Source organism: Monoraphidium neglectum (assembly GCF_000611645.1).
Source record: "Monoraphidium neglectum strain SAG 48.87 unplaced genomic scaffold scaffold01872, whole genome shotgun sequence".
NCBI lineage: Eukaryota > Viridiplantae > Chlorophyta > Chlorophyceae > Sphaeropleales > Selenastraceae > Monoraphidium > Monoraphidium neglectum.
The window spans coordinates 1-11,537 of record NW_014011756.1 but is presented as its reverse complement, the minus strand read 5'-3'; the positions used below and the strand labels follow the sequence as shown (position 1 = coordinate 11,537).

The 11,537-nt window shown below is 64.6% G+C and overlaps 3 protein-coding genes across 3 annotated transcripts; 2 read left to right on the top strand and 1 right to left on the bottom strand.

Annotated features, from left to right (window-relative positions):
• Positions 1 to 406: 406 nt before the first annotated feature.
• MNEG_9255 (hypothetical protein) lies at positions 407 to 2,826 on the top strand (the record flags this gene model as incomplete). The annotated part of the gene is made up of 2 exons (XM_014042275.1): positions 407 to 610; positions 880 to 2,826. 2 exons carry the CDS (start codon positions 407 to 409, stop codon positions 2,824 to 2,826), a joined length of 2,151 nt encoding a protein of 716 aa, XP_013897729.1.
• Positions 2,827 to 3,948: 1,122 nt separating this feature from the next.
• Positions 3,949 to 5,316, bottom strand: MNEG_9254 (hypothetical protein; the record flags this gene model as incomplete). Its single annotated transcript, XM_014042274.1, has 4 exons — positions 3,949 to 3,986; positions 4,353 to 4,450; positions 4,736 to 4,818; positions 5,203 to 5,316. 4 exons carry the CDS (start codon positions 5,314 to 5,316, stop codon positions 3,949 to 3,951), a joined length of 333 nt encoding a protein of 110 aa, XP_013897728.1.
• Positions 5,317 to 6,087: 771 nt separating this feature from the next.
• Positions 6,088 to 9,606, top strand: MNEG_9253 (Chlorophyll a-b binding protein C; the record flags this gene model as incomplete). Its single annotated transcript, XM_014042273.1, has 9 exons — positions 6,088 to 6,090; positions 6,505 to 6,673; positions 6,881 to 6,945; positions 7,377 to 7,503; positions 7,733 to 7,916; positions 8,244 to 8,331; positions 8,520 to 8,627; positions 8,990 to 9,151; positions 9,451 to 9,606. The coding sequence occupies 9 exons, from the start codon at positions 6,088 to 6,090 to the stop codon at positions 9,604 to 9,606; spliced, it is 1,062 nt and encodes a 353-aa protein (XP_013897727.1).
• Between the last annotated feature and the right edge of the window lie 1,931 nt (positions 9,607 to 11,537).

Here is an 11,537-nt window from a genome sequence, read left to right as displayed (position 1 = left end):
CCGCGGCCCCGTGCGGCGGCGGCGGCGCGCCCTGGGACGGGCAGCAGGAGCAGCAGCAGGAGCAGCAGCAGCAGCCGGGGCCGTCTGTTTCGGTGCTGCAGCGGGGGCTGCGGTTTGACGGCGACCTGACGCTCGGGGATCTCATCCGCGCGTTCGAGCTGAGGAATGCGTACGACTGGGACGAGGACCTGAGTGTCCCCAGGGAGCCGCAGGTGCGTGCGCGCGGAGTGGCGGCGAGCCGTGCAGTCGCATGGCAGCTCCACTCAGGGTTTGCAGGGTGGGGTCAAGTGCGCCGCGAATCGGGGTGGAAGCTACTGCTGAGGATCTGTCCGCCTGCTTGGGGGCAGCGGGTCAACAACTCGTGAGTCGCGCACAGCCGGTGAGCTTGAACCAGCTGTAGGTATTGATGATGACGTGTCGCCCTGCCCCCCTATTGCAGACCGAGGCGGATGGCCGCTTACGAGGCCACGGGGAGCTTGCCGGCGCGCAGCCGGGGCTGACCCTCGTGCCCGATCCGCAGCCCGCGCAGGGGTTGCCGGCGCGGCGGCCGTGGATGCAGGGCGAAATAGAGCAGGGCGTGCCCAAGCACCTGGCGACGTGGCTGGACCAGGTGCGGGGGCCGGCACTGCTGCGCACACATGCTCTCAAGCTGCCGCAGCTTGCGGGCGTGAGCAGCGACAGCTGGTTGGGCGGGCCACTGGCCCGCCCAGCACATGGCAGGCTTTCCATGTGGGCCACTCATCGGTTAGCCTACCTCTGATTGATAATCCCTGACTCGTGTGTGCTGCTGCAGCCCTGCAGTGTGTCTGCACTTGCGGTCGGCTCATCCCGTATCACCCCTCTTGAACCCTTGGCTCCAACTGAACCACTTCCTTGCAGGTTGAGAGCGTGCGCCAGATCTCCGACATGCTCGCGAGCGCCGGCCAGTGGCAGGCGGGCTGCGCCGTGCGCGTCGAGCCCACGTCGACGGCGGCCGCGGCGGCGCCCAAGAAGCGCGGGCGGCCGCGCAAGGAAGGGCCCTTCACCCCAGAGCAGTCCGCGGTGCTGCAGCACCACCACGCGCGCCAGCAGCAGATGCTGCACCGCGCGGCGGCGCGGCAGGCTGCGGCGGGCGGCATGTTCGGCGGCAGGGGGGCGGCGGGGGGCGGGTGTAGCCCATTCAGGCAGGCGCAGCCGCGTCAGCTGCAGGGCGATGCATTATCGCCTGCGCCGCACCTCCAGGTGCACGGGCAGCTCCAGGCTGCCGCTGGAAACCTGCCCCCGATGCGCTTTGCGCCTGCTAGTCAGCAGCAACAGCTGCTGCTGGAGCAGCAGCAGCAACAGCAGCAGCAGCTGCAACTGCAGCACTTCTACCACCACCACTACCAGCAGCAGCAGCAGTGGCAGCAGCGGCAACATCGGCTGTGGCAGAAGCGGCAGCAACGGCAGCAGCGGCAGCAGCAGCAGCAGCAACAGCAGCAGGAGCAGGAGCAGCAGCAGCAGCAGCAGCAGCAAAAGCAGCAGGAGGTTGAAGAGGTTGATGAGCTGTCAGTGCAGCAGCCGGCCCTGCAGCGAGCGGCAGAGCAGCAACTGGCAGAGCAGCAAGCGCAAGGGCAACCGTCACTGCCCCAGCCGCAGCTGACACCGCAGAAGCAGCTGCAGCCGGTGCGGCAAGCTTTGCACTCAGCAGAGCAGCGGTCTCAGCAGCAGGAGCAGCAGCAAGAGCAGGAGGCGGAAGAGCGACAGGACGACCAGGAAGAGCAGGAGGAGGAGCACAAGCAGCAGGCAGCAATGCCGTGGGCTACCAATCTGGAGGGCGACCTGAGTGGGGTGCCAGCTGCACGGCAGCTGCCCTCGATGCTGGGCGGCCCGCCACCCCAGGCGCCGGAGGGCGCCCCTGGTGGCAACCTCGGGCAGGCGCCTTGCGCCTGGCAGCCGGCGGTGGGGCAGTCAGGGCGCTGCGGCGAGGCGGCCGAGCAGTTGCCGGCTGCGGACGCCATCGAGGAGGTCTTGCATGACGCTGCCGCAGAGGACAGCGACGCCAGCGCCGAGGCCGCCCCCGGCAGCCAGAGCCTGTTCCACGCCTGGGGGGCCGGCCAGGGCGCGATTGGGGGCGGGCGCGGGGGCAGGTGGGGCGGCAGGCCCGCCGGCCGCGGCGGGCGGCGCAGGCGCGACGACTCCGACGACGAAGACTACGTCCCCGGCGCCGAGGACGACGGCGACGAGGCGACGCCGCAGCGCGGCGGCCGGGGCCGGGGCCGGGGCCGCGGGCGCGGCCGCTTTGGGGGCGGGCGCGGGCGCGGCGGCGGCGCTAGGTGGGGGTCGCCGGCCGGGTACTCATGCTATGGCGGATCGCCGATGGCGATGGGGATGGGCGGCCTGCAGTTTGATGAGCTGCTGGCTGCGCAGGCCGCGCATGCGTATCACGCAGCAGCCGCCGCCGCCTGGCAGCAGGCGCAGATGGGCGCGCTCGGTGTCCATCAGCAGGTGCCGGCGCAGCACACGCCTGCGGCGAGGCCTGGGCGCGGGGGCGGGATGCTCGGGGCCCTGCCCGCGCGCGCCTATGCGACGCCCGGCGGCAGGCACGGGGAGGCCGGCGGCGCGTACGCAGGCGGGCAGGCCGCGGCAGCTGGGGGATCTCCACGATGGGGGCAGCTGCAAGGGCAAGCACAGGCGCAGGCGGCGCTGCTGCCACTGCCGGCGGAAGCCCTCGCCTTCCCCGCAATGCTCCCCGCTGCGCCCCACTTTGCCATGGGCGGCTGGCCGCTCCAGGTGCAGCAGCAGCAGCAGCAGCAGCAGCAGCAGCAGCAGCAGCAGCAGGAGAACTGCGCGCTAAGACGTTGGTGACCGGCGCCCCTGTGTTGCATGCCAGTTTTTGGGCAGCAAAGACGATCCTAGATTGGGTGTGTTGTCCCGCTCCAATGCAAAAGAGCGCGAGCGGCCGCGGCAACTTGGCTGTGCAAACCCGCCCATCCAACGATCCCCGTACCGCACATGATTGTAAGTGGCCTTTGGCTGCGCATCGCACCCATAAGCAGGCTGTTGACGCTGCAACGAGGTTGCACGGCCTCGTTTTTCGTTGTCTCGCTTGGCTCCCCGCCCTGGGGTACCAAAGCATCCCGCTGCTAGGAGCAGGCTGGCGGATGGGGGCGCGACTTGTGTTGCGCCCCGCGCCGCACACGGCTGAGAGCCCAGGATTCAGAATTCGTCGGCGCGTTCCAAGGAGGGGTTTTCGCCCGGCACGCGGGCTGAAACAGAGCCCTCGTGTGCCCCTTGCATGCATGTGCGTGGCTTCTGGTCTAAGCGCTGATGAGAGCCGAGACTTCCCCCACCGACCCTGGTGTCGACCCTGACCAGCGGACACACATGCTTTTCAAACACTTGCCCCTCTCCATCGACGCGCGTGCGCCCCACCACGGACGGACGCGAGTGCCCTCAACAATCGCCTTTTTCAGGTTGGCACACACGAGCAGACGCGTTTTTGCATGCTGACCGTGACCCACAGACAAAAACTCCCTTCTGATGCCTCAACCCCTGCCTCATGGCTCAACGAGTGGCTTGCGCCGTGGCTCCGCCTGTACCGCTCTCAAGCCATTATTGGCGACCAACACCTTCCAGCCACCATGCAACGATGAAAGCGCTTACACAAAGCGTATGACTCATGACAGCAGCCCCATCTGGGCCAAAACATGCAGGTCTGCTCCGTCCTGGCAATTGCCACGCCTGTCACAACCATCCCCTTGTGTAATTGACTCGCCACAACAGCAAGCGGTGCCGCACAGCAGTCAACTTGAATGAGAAGCAATGCAGAAACAAGGTCAGCAGTTTTGTGATCTGTTGTTTGTGAAGGTCAGGAGTTAGGAAGGCGGGCAGCTATGAACGCCCCAGGCAGAGTACGTGATGTGTCAAGTTTATTGATGCGCAGATCTTACGAGTGTCAAAGGGTAGAAATGCATTCGCCTATTAACTCTACATGAAGCCATGGTTGGTCTCCACGTAAGATTGACCTGCGGGTTACAGGGCAGTGCAAGGCCACACGGCGTTGGTTGAGCCGCCAACAGCACATGCAACCAACAATCCTTGGACCATGCCACTGCAGGCGTCGTCTGCGCCGCCCTGCATGGCATGGGCAGTCGCCGCGGCAAAGCACCCGGCCCCCGCAGCTCCTGCGCCGCAGGCTTGCCACCTGGCTGCAGCCCACACGTCAAGACGCGGCCGCCGACCCCATGGCAGCTGCCCAATCATGGCCGTGGCGCCGGACGCCGAATGGTTCGGCAGGCCGCAGCGGCTTGGCCGCCCCATGCAGCTCCCCCCCACTGCCCCACCCATGGCCCTGCCCAATCCACCGCTGCGGTGTTTTCAACCCGGCTCACCCTGGACCTGCATCTTGATCTTGGACGTCACCTCCTTGAACGCCGCCATGGCCTCGGACGTGCGATGCACATCCTCGTATGCGGCGCGGTCGACGTACCTGCCAGGGGGCGTGCAGCGAGCCGGAGCAACCAGCACAGGGCGGGTCGGCGGCGGCGGTGGCGGGCGGCGCGTCTGCAGGGGGCTGGTGCTGGCAGTACGAAAGCATATAAAGGCGACGCAGGCGGGCTGCATCCCGTGGGCCCGGCCTCGAGTTTGCATGGCCTGTTGATTCTCATCCTCCGATGGAGACCGAAACGACGGTTCCCCGTCTGGCGCCGCCTTCCTCGGCCGCCCCCTCCTCCATCAAAGGGCCGCCCGCAGGGAAAGCGCCGCGCCCGCCCACCTCTCGTAGACCAGGGCTTTGAGGGGCTCAGTGTCGCCAATGCACAGCTCGTAGCTCAGGGTGCCCGGCTCGTTGGCGCGCACCTGCATAAGCCGAGCGGGGGCAAAGAAGTCGGTTGGCCGGCGTCGGCGATGCAACGAAGCAACCACGCAGGAGCGATCCCGGGCTCGCTGGGGCAGAGGGCCCAAAGGGAGCGCCGCTGCTGCGAACGTGCGTGCGCGCGTCGCGCCGCAGGCCTGGTGCTTGTCAAGTTTGGGAGCAGCTGACGGGTGGCAGGAAAAAGCACTGTGCGTGGGGCGGAGGGAGCCGGCCACGCCTGCGGGCACATGTGGCAGCCGGTGCTGACCCGAACCCCCCAACGAAAACGCAGTTGATGAGGCTGTCGGGTAAAAGCGCACAGCCACCCCTCACCACCACCACCACACACACACAAACACGCAAACACACACACGAACGCACCCACCCACCTGGTCCACCATGGGCAGCCAGGCGGCCACCCACTTGTCGCGCTGCTCCAGATCCTTGAAGGTCAGGCTCACCGCTAGCACAAACACCTGGATCACGTAGGTGCGTTGGATCATTCGTTGTTCATGCTGTTGACTGGATTTTGATTAGTCATCATATTTGTGGCCGTCTTTAAGTATGCCAGGCAAGTTCTTGGGCCGAGGCGGGCGCCCCTCCTCCTGCTGGGCCCGCTGCCCGCACGCAGCATTGCCGTCCGGAGGGTCCCCGGCGCGCCGGCCCTGCCTGTGCACGGGGCGGCACGTGCGGGCCAGCCGGGAGCCGCTGCTGTTGCCCGCGGGGCCTGCTGTTGCCGGCGCCGCCGCTATTGCTGCCGCCGTTCGTTGCTGCTGTTTCAGCGGTGCCCAGGCGCCAGCTGGCGCGGACAGGACACGACCCAGCCGGGCGGCCTGCATGCCGCTGACAGTCATGACCCCGGCAACTTCTGCTGCATGGCCTACTGTGTGCCCACACGCTGCATACGCAACTTTTGGTCGGATTCAATCCCCAAAGCACGCATCGCCTCGCCTTTTTGTGCTTGCGCGCCTCATCCGCGGCGGCGCGCCCAGCCCTGTATGAGTAGTACAAGCCCGCCGTCGTCGCAGCAACCGCCGCCACATGGAGCGCCCTGCATGCACAGCATGAGTCAGGCGGAAGAGCCGAATGCTCTCAAGTGCGGCAGTCGCGGCCCGCTACCCTGCCTGTGTTGTCCCGAGGCAAGGCGCAGCGAAGCGGCAGCGCAGCAGTAGCACAGGCACAAGATGGCACACGGAAGCACAACAGCCCACGCCGATTAGTGACTGAGCGCGTCGGTTACTTACCAGTTTTGCGAGTTGCTGAGGCCCTGAACCATGGTGAGGCGTGCTGCCGGCAGCTGTCAACGCACAAGTGTCAGTGATGTGGTCGCGGTGAGATATAAACTATCGAGTGATATACGTGTGGTTGTGTACAAACATTGAAGTCACGTTTCTATTTAAAAAACTCACTTTCCACCCGAATCGATCTCCGATGCTGCTCCGGCAAGCAAGCAACGCGCACTTGCAGCGTCCTGCACACAGATGTCTACTGCGTGTGTCCAAGCAGCGGCCGATCGCACCTCGCACCAGGGCGCGCAGCGGTGGTGATGAGGTGCGGGATGTGTGCACAGGATGGGTGGCCGCTGCCCAGTGCGTGACGTGTCGCCTTTGCGCAACCGCGCGCCCGTGCCTCATTCGCAGCCGTCCCGATCCGAACCCCTTCTTCACCGCATGCCCCGTGCATGCACGCAGCGGCCGCCCGGCGAGCGTGCGCCGGTGACGACGACGGAGAGCTCAAAGCCCGAAGAGCTCAAGCGGAGCAGCGGCAGCAGCGGGGGCGGCGGGAGCGGCGACGCGGCGACGTCGGCGGCGCAGCTGGTGGCCGAGATCGTGGCCTCCCCCATATTCTACCTCGTGGCAGGTGTGCAGGGTGGGGGCCACACCCCCTCGGCTCCGCGGCGGCCTGCGCACCGCTTCCAGGCCTCGAGCCCCCGAAACCAGGCTGCAAGTCGACGTGCATAAACGCGCATGTTGTGTCAGCGTATGATGCGGTATTGTGAGGCTCTCCAATCAGGGCATTTGGCTAGCGCCCCTGATGGTGATGCGCCGCGCCTGCCTTTCTCTGCAGGCCTGGTGGCCATCAAGCTGGTAGCTTCGACAGGGGAGCAGTCGCTCAGCATCTTCTTGTTCGCGGTGCGGGGTAGCTGCCTAGCAGCTGACAGCGTGTTGGCGGTCGGTCCTTGTCGTTTCGACTGCCTGTGCCTAAGTACGACCTCGTACGTGCACACGCATTGACATGGCCGCACCTGATTGATCGCAGCAGCACCTCATGAGTGAGCCCGGATCACCTGTGCCGCATTGCAGCATGTCGCCAGCCACGCACTCCTCCCTGCCGCCCCTTCCTGCGCTTTGTTGACACCATCCTCCCTTTGCACCACATTGTGTGTCAGTCAAAACCCACCCATTGACGGGCAACGTTGTCTTCGTCCAGCCGCACGCAACCATGCCACCCTAACCCAAGCCCCAACCGACCATAGCAACCCTGCAACGATTAGCTACCAGCCGACCTTCATTCGCCGCCCAATCCACCAGCAACTGCCAACCACCCAACCGCCAACCGCCAGGCCGCGCCCATCACCCTGCTGACGCTGCTTTCCAAGAGCAGCCTCGGCCAGCAGGTGCAGGCGTCGCTAAATGAGAAGCTGCCGCAGCTTGAGGCAGAGGCAGAGGCGATCAGGCAGCAGCACGCAGGTGGGGTCGCTTTCAGGGCGTGAGCCCACGTGCATTTTTGGGCGACTGGGTGCTTTGAAGGGAATGGTGGATGGGTTGGTGGCTGGTGGTGTGTGCAGCCGCTCTGTGTCTTTCCAACCTCCAGCTTATGTATGCAAAAGAAGGCTCTTTCTGTATGCGTGTTGCAACGAGCCCGCATGAGCTCACCCTTGGCCCACTCGCTGATGTGTCCTGCACCCATTTATATGAGCAGAGGCGCGGCGTCAGAGCTCCTGGTTCGGCGCTGGCCGCCCGCAGCTGCCGGCCGCGCTGGGGGGGCGGCAGCCGCACCTGACTGGGGCGGTGGCGGGGGACTACGGGTTCGACCCCCTGGGGCTGTCCCGGGAGCCAGAGGCGTTCGGCCGCAGTTTTGAGGCCGAGCTGCTGCATGCCAGGTGGGCGGGGGCCGCTGCTCAAGGTGTGGTATCATGCGATTTGATGTTGGTCCACGTGCACATGGGCATGCGGGCACACATCTGGCTGGGTCAGAAGCAAGGCGTGCACGTGCGGGCACAGCAAGGGCGCACACACACGATAGCTTGCGCGTGTACACGCGCACGCACGCACATGTGCATGTGTGCGTGCACTTGCCTGCGTGCGTACACACACACACGCACACACACACACACACTCTCTCTCTCTCACACACACACACACACGCACATGTACACACACACACGCACACAAGCTCACACACACACACACACAACCTCCGCATCCAGGTGGGCTATGCTGGGAGCCGTAGGGGCGCTGGTCCCCGAGGCTCTCAGCATGGCGGGGGTAGAGCTGGGGGAGCCCGTCTGGTGGAAGGTGAGCGGGCAGGGCTTGCAGTCCATTGATGGCTTTTTCTTGCAGGTCTGTGATTGGTGGTGGGGATAAGTAAACGGACTGCTCGCTCCACTTTGCCGCGTACCAGCCACACCACCCACCCAGTTCTCCGCACGTGCGCCCCCTCCTCACATCATCCTAACGCTCCTCCTACCCCCCCCCCCCCCCAGGTGGGCGCGTCCAAGCTCAACTCTGACCAGACTCTCAACTGGGGCGGCATCGAGGGGTTCCGCATCGCAGGAAAGCAGGGCATTGGCATCATCGCGGCCTGCCAGGCGGTGAGACCAGCGTGCGGCCAGAGGTTGCTGTAGTTTCTGGTCTTTGGGGGTCAAGGCGGTGGGAGTCTGGGACCAAAGCATGTCTCAAACTGTTAGGAGGTAACGAGAGGGGCAGCTGGATTTACTCAGGCCCTCTGGGGAGTATGCTGGCAGCGGCGGCTGCAAATGCCCGCACGGCAGATGCACGCACGCGCACCCATGGCTTGCACCCACGACGCCGCTTGAGGCGTGGCCCCATCACGCCTCCCGCCCGCTGCGCCGCGGCGGCCCCGGCGCCGATAGTCCGCAACTCGTGTCCAGCACACACTGTTGTCACATGTGATTGTACAATCATGATTTCGCCGTGTTGCCTGCGGCGGCAGGTGCTCATGGGTGGCCCTGAGTACGCGCGCTACGTGGGCATCAAGTCCCTCGAGCCCGTCGGCGTCTTCCTGCCCGGCTGCCCCGACATAAATTACCCGGGCGGCGCGCCCTTCGACCCCCTGGGCTTCTCGAAGGACGCCCCTGGCTATGTGGACCAGCAGGTGTGACCGGGCTGGGTGCACTTTTGGGGCAACCATATCCCTTCTGCCCCACGCAGCTGTACCTGCATCGGCCACCCTTTCACAACAGCGACCTGCGGCAGCACTTTTCACCAGCCATTGTGGTCTTTTGAGTTGCGCCGCGTGTTCACCGTCACCGTTGTTGTGTGTGCAATTCGTATGGCGCGAGTGCACGCTTGCCCCTGTGCAGGGCGCTGGACCCCACGCACCCTCGGTCACCCCGTGCCTGCTGCTCAACGTCGGTTGCCGCCATCACCCGCCCTGACGCATCCCCACTCCAGGTGAAGGAGATCAAGAACGGCCGCATCGCCATGGTGGCATTCCTGGGATATTTTGCTCAGGCCGCCGCCACGCGCCAGGGGCCGCTGCAGAACCTGATAGACCACCTGAGGGACCCGGTACACAACAACATCGTCACCACCCTCCTGGGCAAGTGATGCTCGGGCTTATATATATACAACAGCTTTTGGAACCTCTGTGTTGAGAAATCCCAGTATTGCTGGGACTGGCCAATGCTATCTGCTGGACTGTGTGCGGCGACAGCGATGTGGCGCGGTGACAGCTCATGGCTTCCCCGCAGTGTATTTTTTGCGCATGATCAGTTGCACTCGCGTTGGTATGTCCAATTGTTGGTAACGCATGGGCCGGACGCAACGCCATTCTGCCGGATCTGTTCTGGATTTGCCAGCAATTCAAGGTCGTAGAGTGCGGTCTGGCAGGCGTGTGTGGCGAGGCAAAAATGATTCAACCAGTGAGCAGAGGTCGACTCGACGAGGTGGCCAGGCCGTGCATCCGCCTACGTTACCATGACTCAACAGCTCGCACCCACCACAATTTTAATGCAATCCCATACAGCCGCAGCCTGCAGGTCTGTGGTGCAGCGCGTGATGATGTACGCGGCCCCATGCGCCCCTCGACACCACTTCAGCTTGCAAACCACGCCCGCGGCAAACGCGGTCTCTGCCTGTTGTGGTCGCCTCAGCTTACAATAAAACCGTGAGCCGAAAGCAGCTGCTGCCATCCATGGTGCCTGGCGTCACTTGGCGGATAGCACGTGGGCGCCCTATGTTGCCTTGAAGCTCGGCCACTCACACTGGTGATGGATTGATTATCAAGGTGTGGGCGCAAGGGGAGGCGGCGAGGTTGAAGGAGGAGCAAAAAGGGTTGCGGCGGGCTGCCGCTGACGCAGTAAGCTGCATGCCGGAACGGTGTGCATCGTAAGCATCACAGCATCCTTGACTGCGGGACCCTTGCCTGAGCCCTCACCCTGCGCACGCTGCTTGGAGCCGGCCCCCTTCCTGCACCCAGCCGCGCACCTGGAACACTGCGGGCGGCAGGCGCTTGGCTTGCTCGATTGTGAAGCAGCTGGAGGGCACCGCGGCGCAGCGGCACCAGACGCACCCGGGGGTCTTGGGGCACTCGGCCTGTGGGGGCGGGTGCATTGTCAGGGTTGTTTCGGCGGACGGCGCGTGTGGTAGGTGGCGGATGAGCGGTGTGTGGGGGAAGGGTACGCAGGCGCAGCAGGTGAGCTTGGGCATGCTGGTGGGAAGAGCATGGTCCAGAGGACTTGGCCGTGTGGTCATATGCAGGTGTCTCAGGGGGGTAACAAGCGGAGTACGGTACACCTGCTCAGCGTGCGCAAATTTCGCCCGTGTGTGTCGACGTCCCTGCTGCCGGCGCTGGAACGGCATCAAGCATCCAACGAGATTCGACTGCCCCAACATGTGCGGTCGGTGTCCCATGCGCAGCAGCACTCGCCTGTCCCAGCGGCGCACACTTGTCCGCGCCAAGTGCACCGTGCGCTGCGTCAGCGATCCAATATGCACGTGGCCGCGATGTGGCGGACGCCACCGACGCAAGGAAAGCTAGTGCTACGATGAACGCGACGACTGCCCTCATGTTGAGCTGCCTCGGTGTCCTGCCTGATCTGAGAAGCGAGATCACAGCCCTTTTACGTGATTACTCTCGGCAATTGTATTCAAAAGTTTTGTTTTCATAAGATCATGTCGCGTATACGATACGCTACCACCTTGTATCGATACCAGCCGCGGTCGTCGTCAAACCAAGCGCCAATCGATGGCTCTCAAAGCGCCCATACGTGGTGCGGTTCATAAGCAACTACTTGTGCGGCCGCAGCAGCAATGGCCGTCTGCGGCCCACCGCGCGCCGCGTCGGGGTCGGCAGGACTGCGTTGTGGCGCACACTTCAGGTGGGCGGCGCTCAAGTTGCTTCCATGTTCTGTCAAGTGCCCTTAATCCTGCTGGCCGCAGCAGTGGTTGCGCAAATGGGTTCCCATTAGCGGTCAGCCGCCTCAGCATCAGCAGCAGTGAGCTCATTTGACGAGTGAAATCGACCCCCCCTCCCCCCC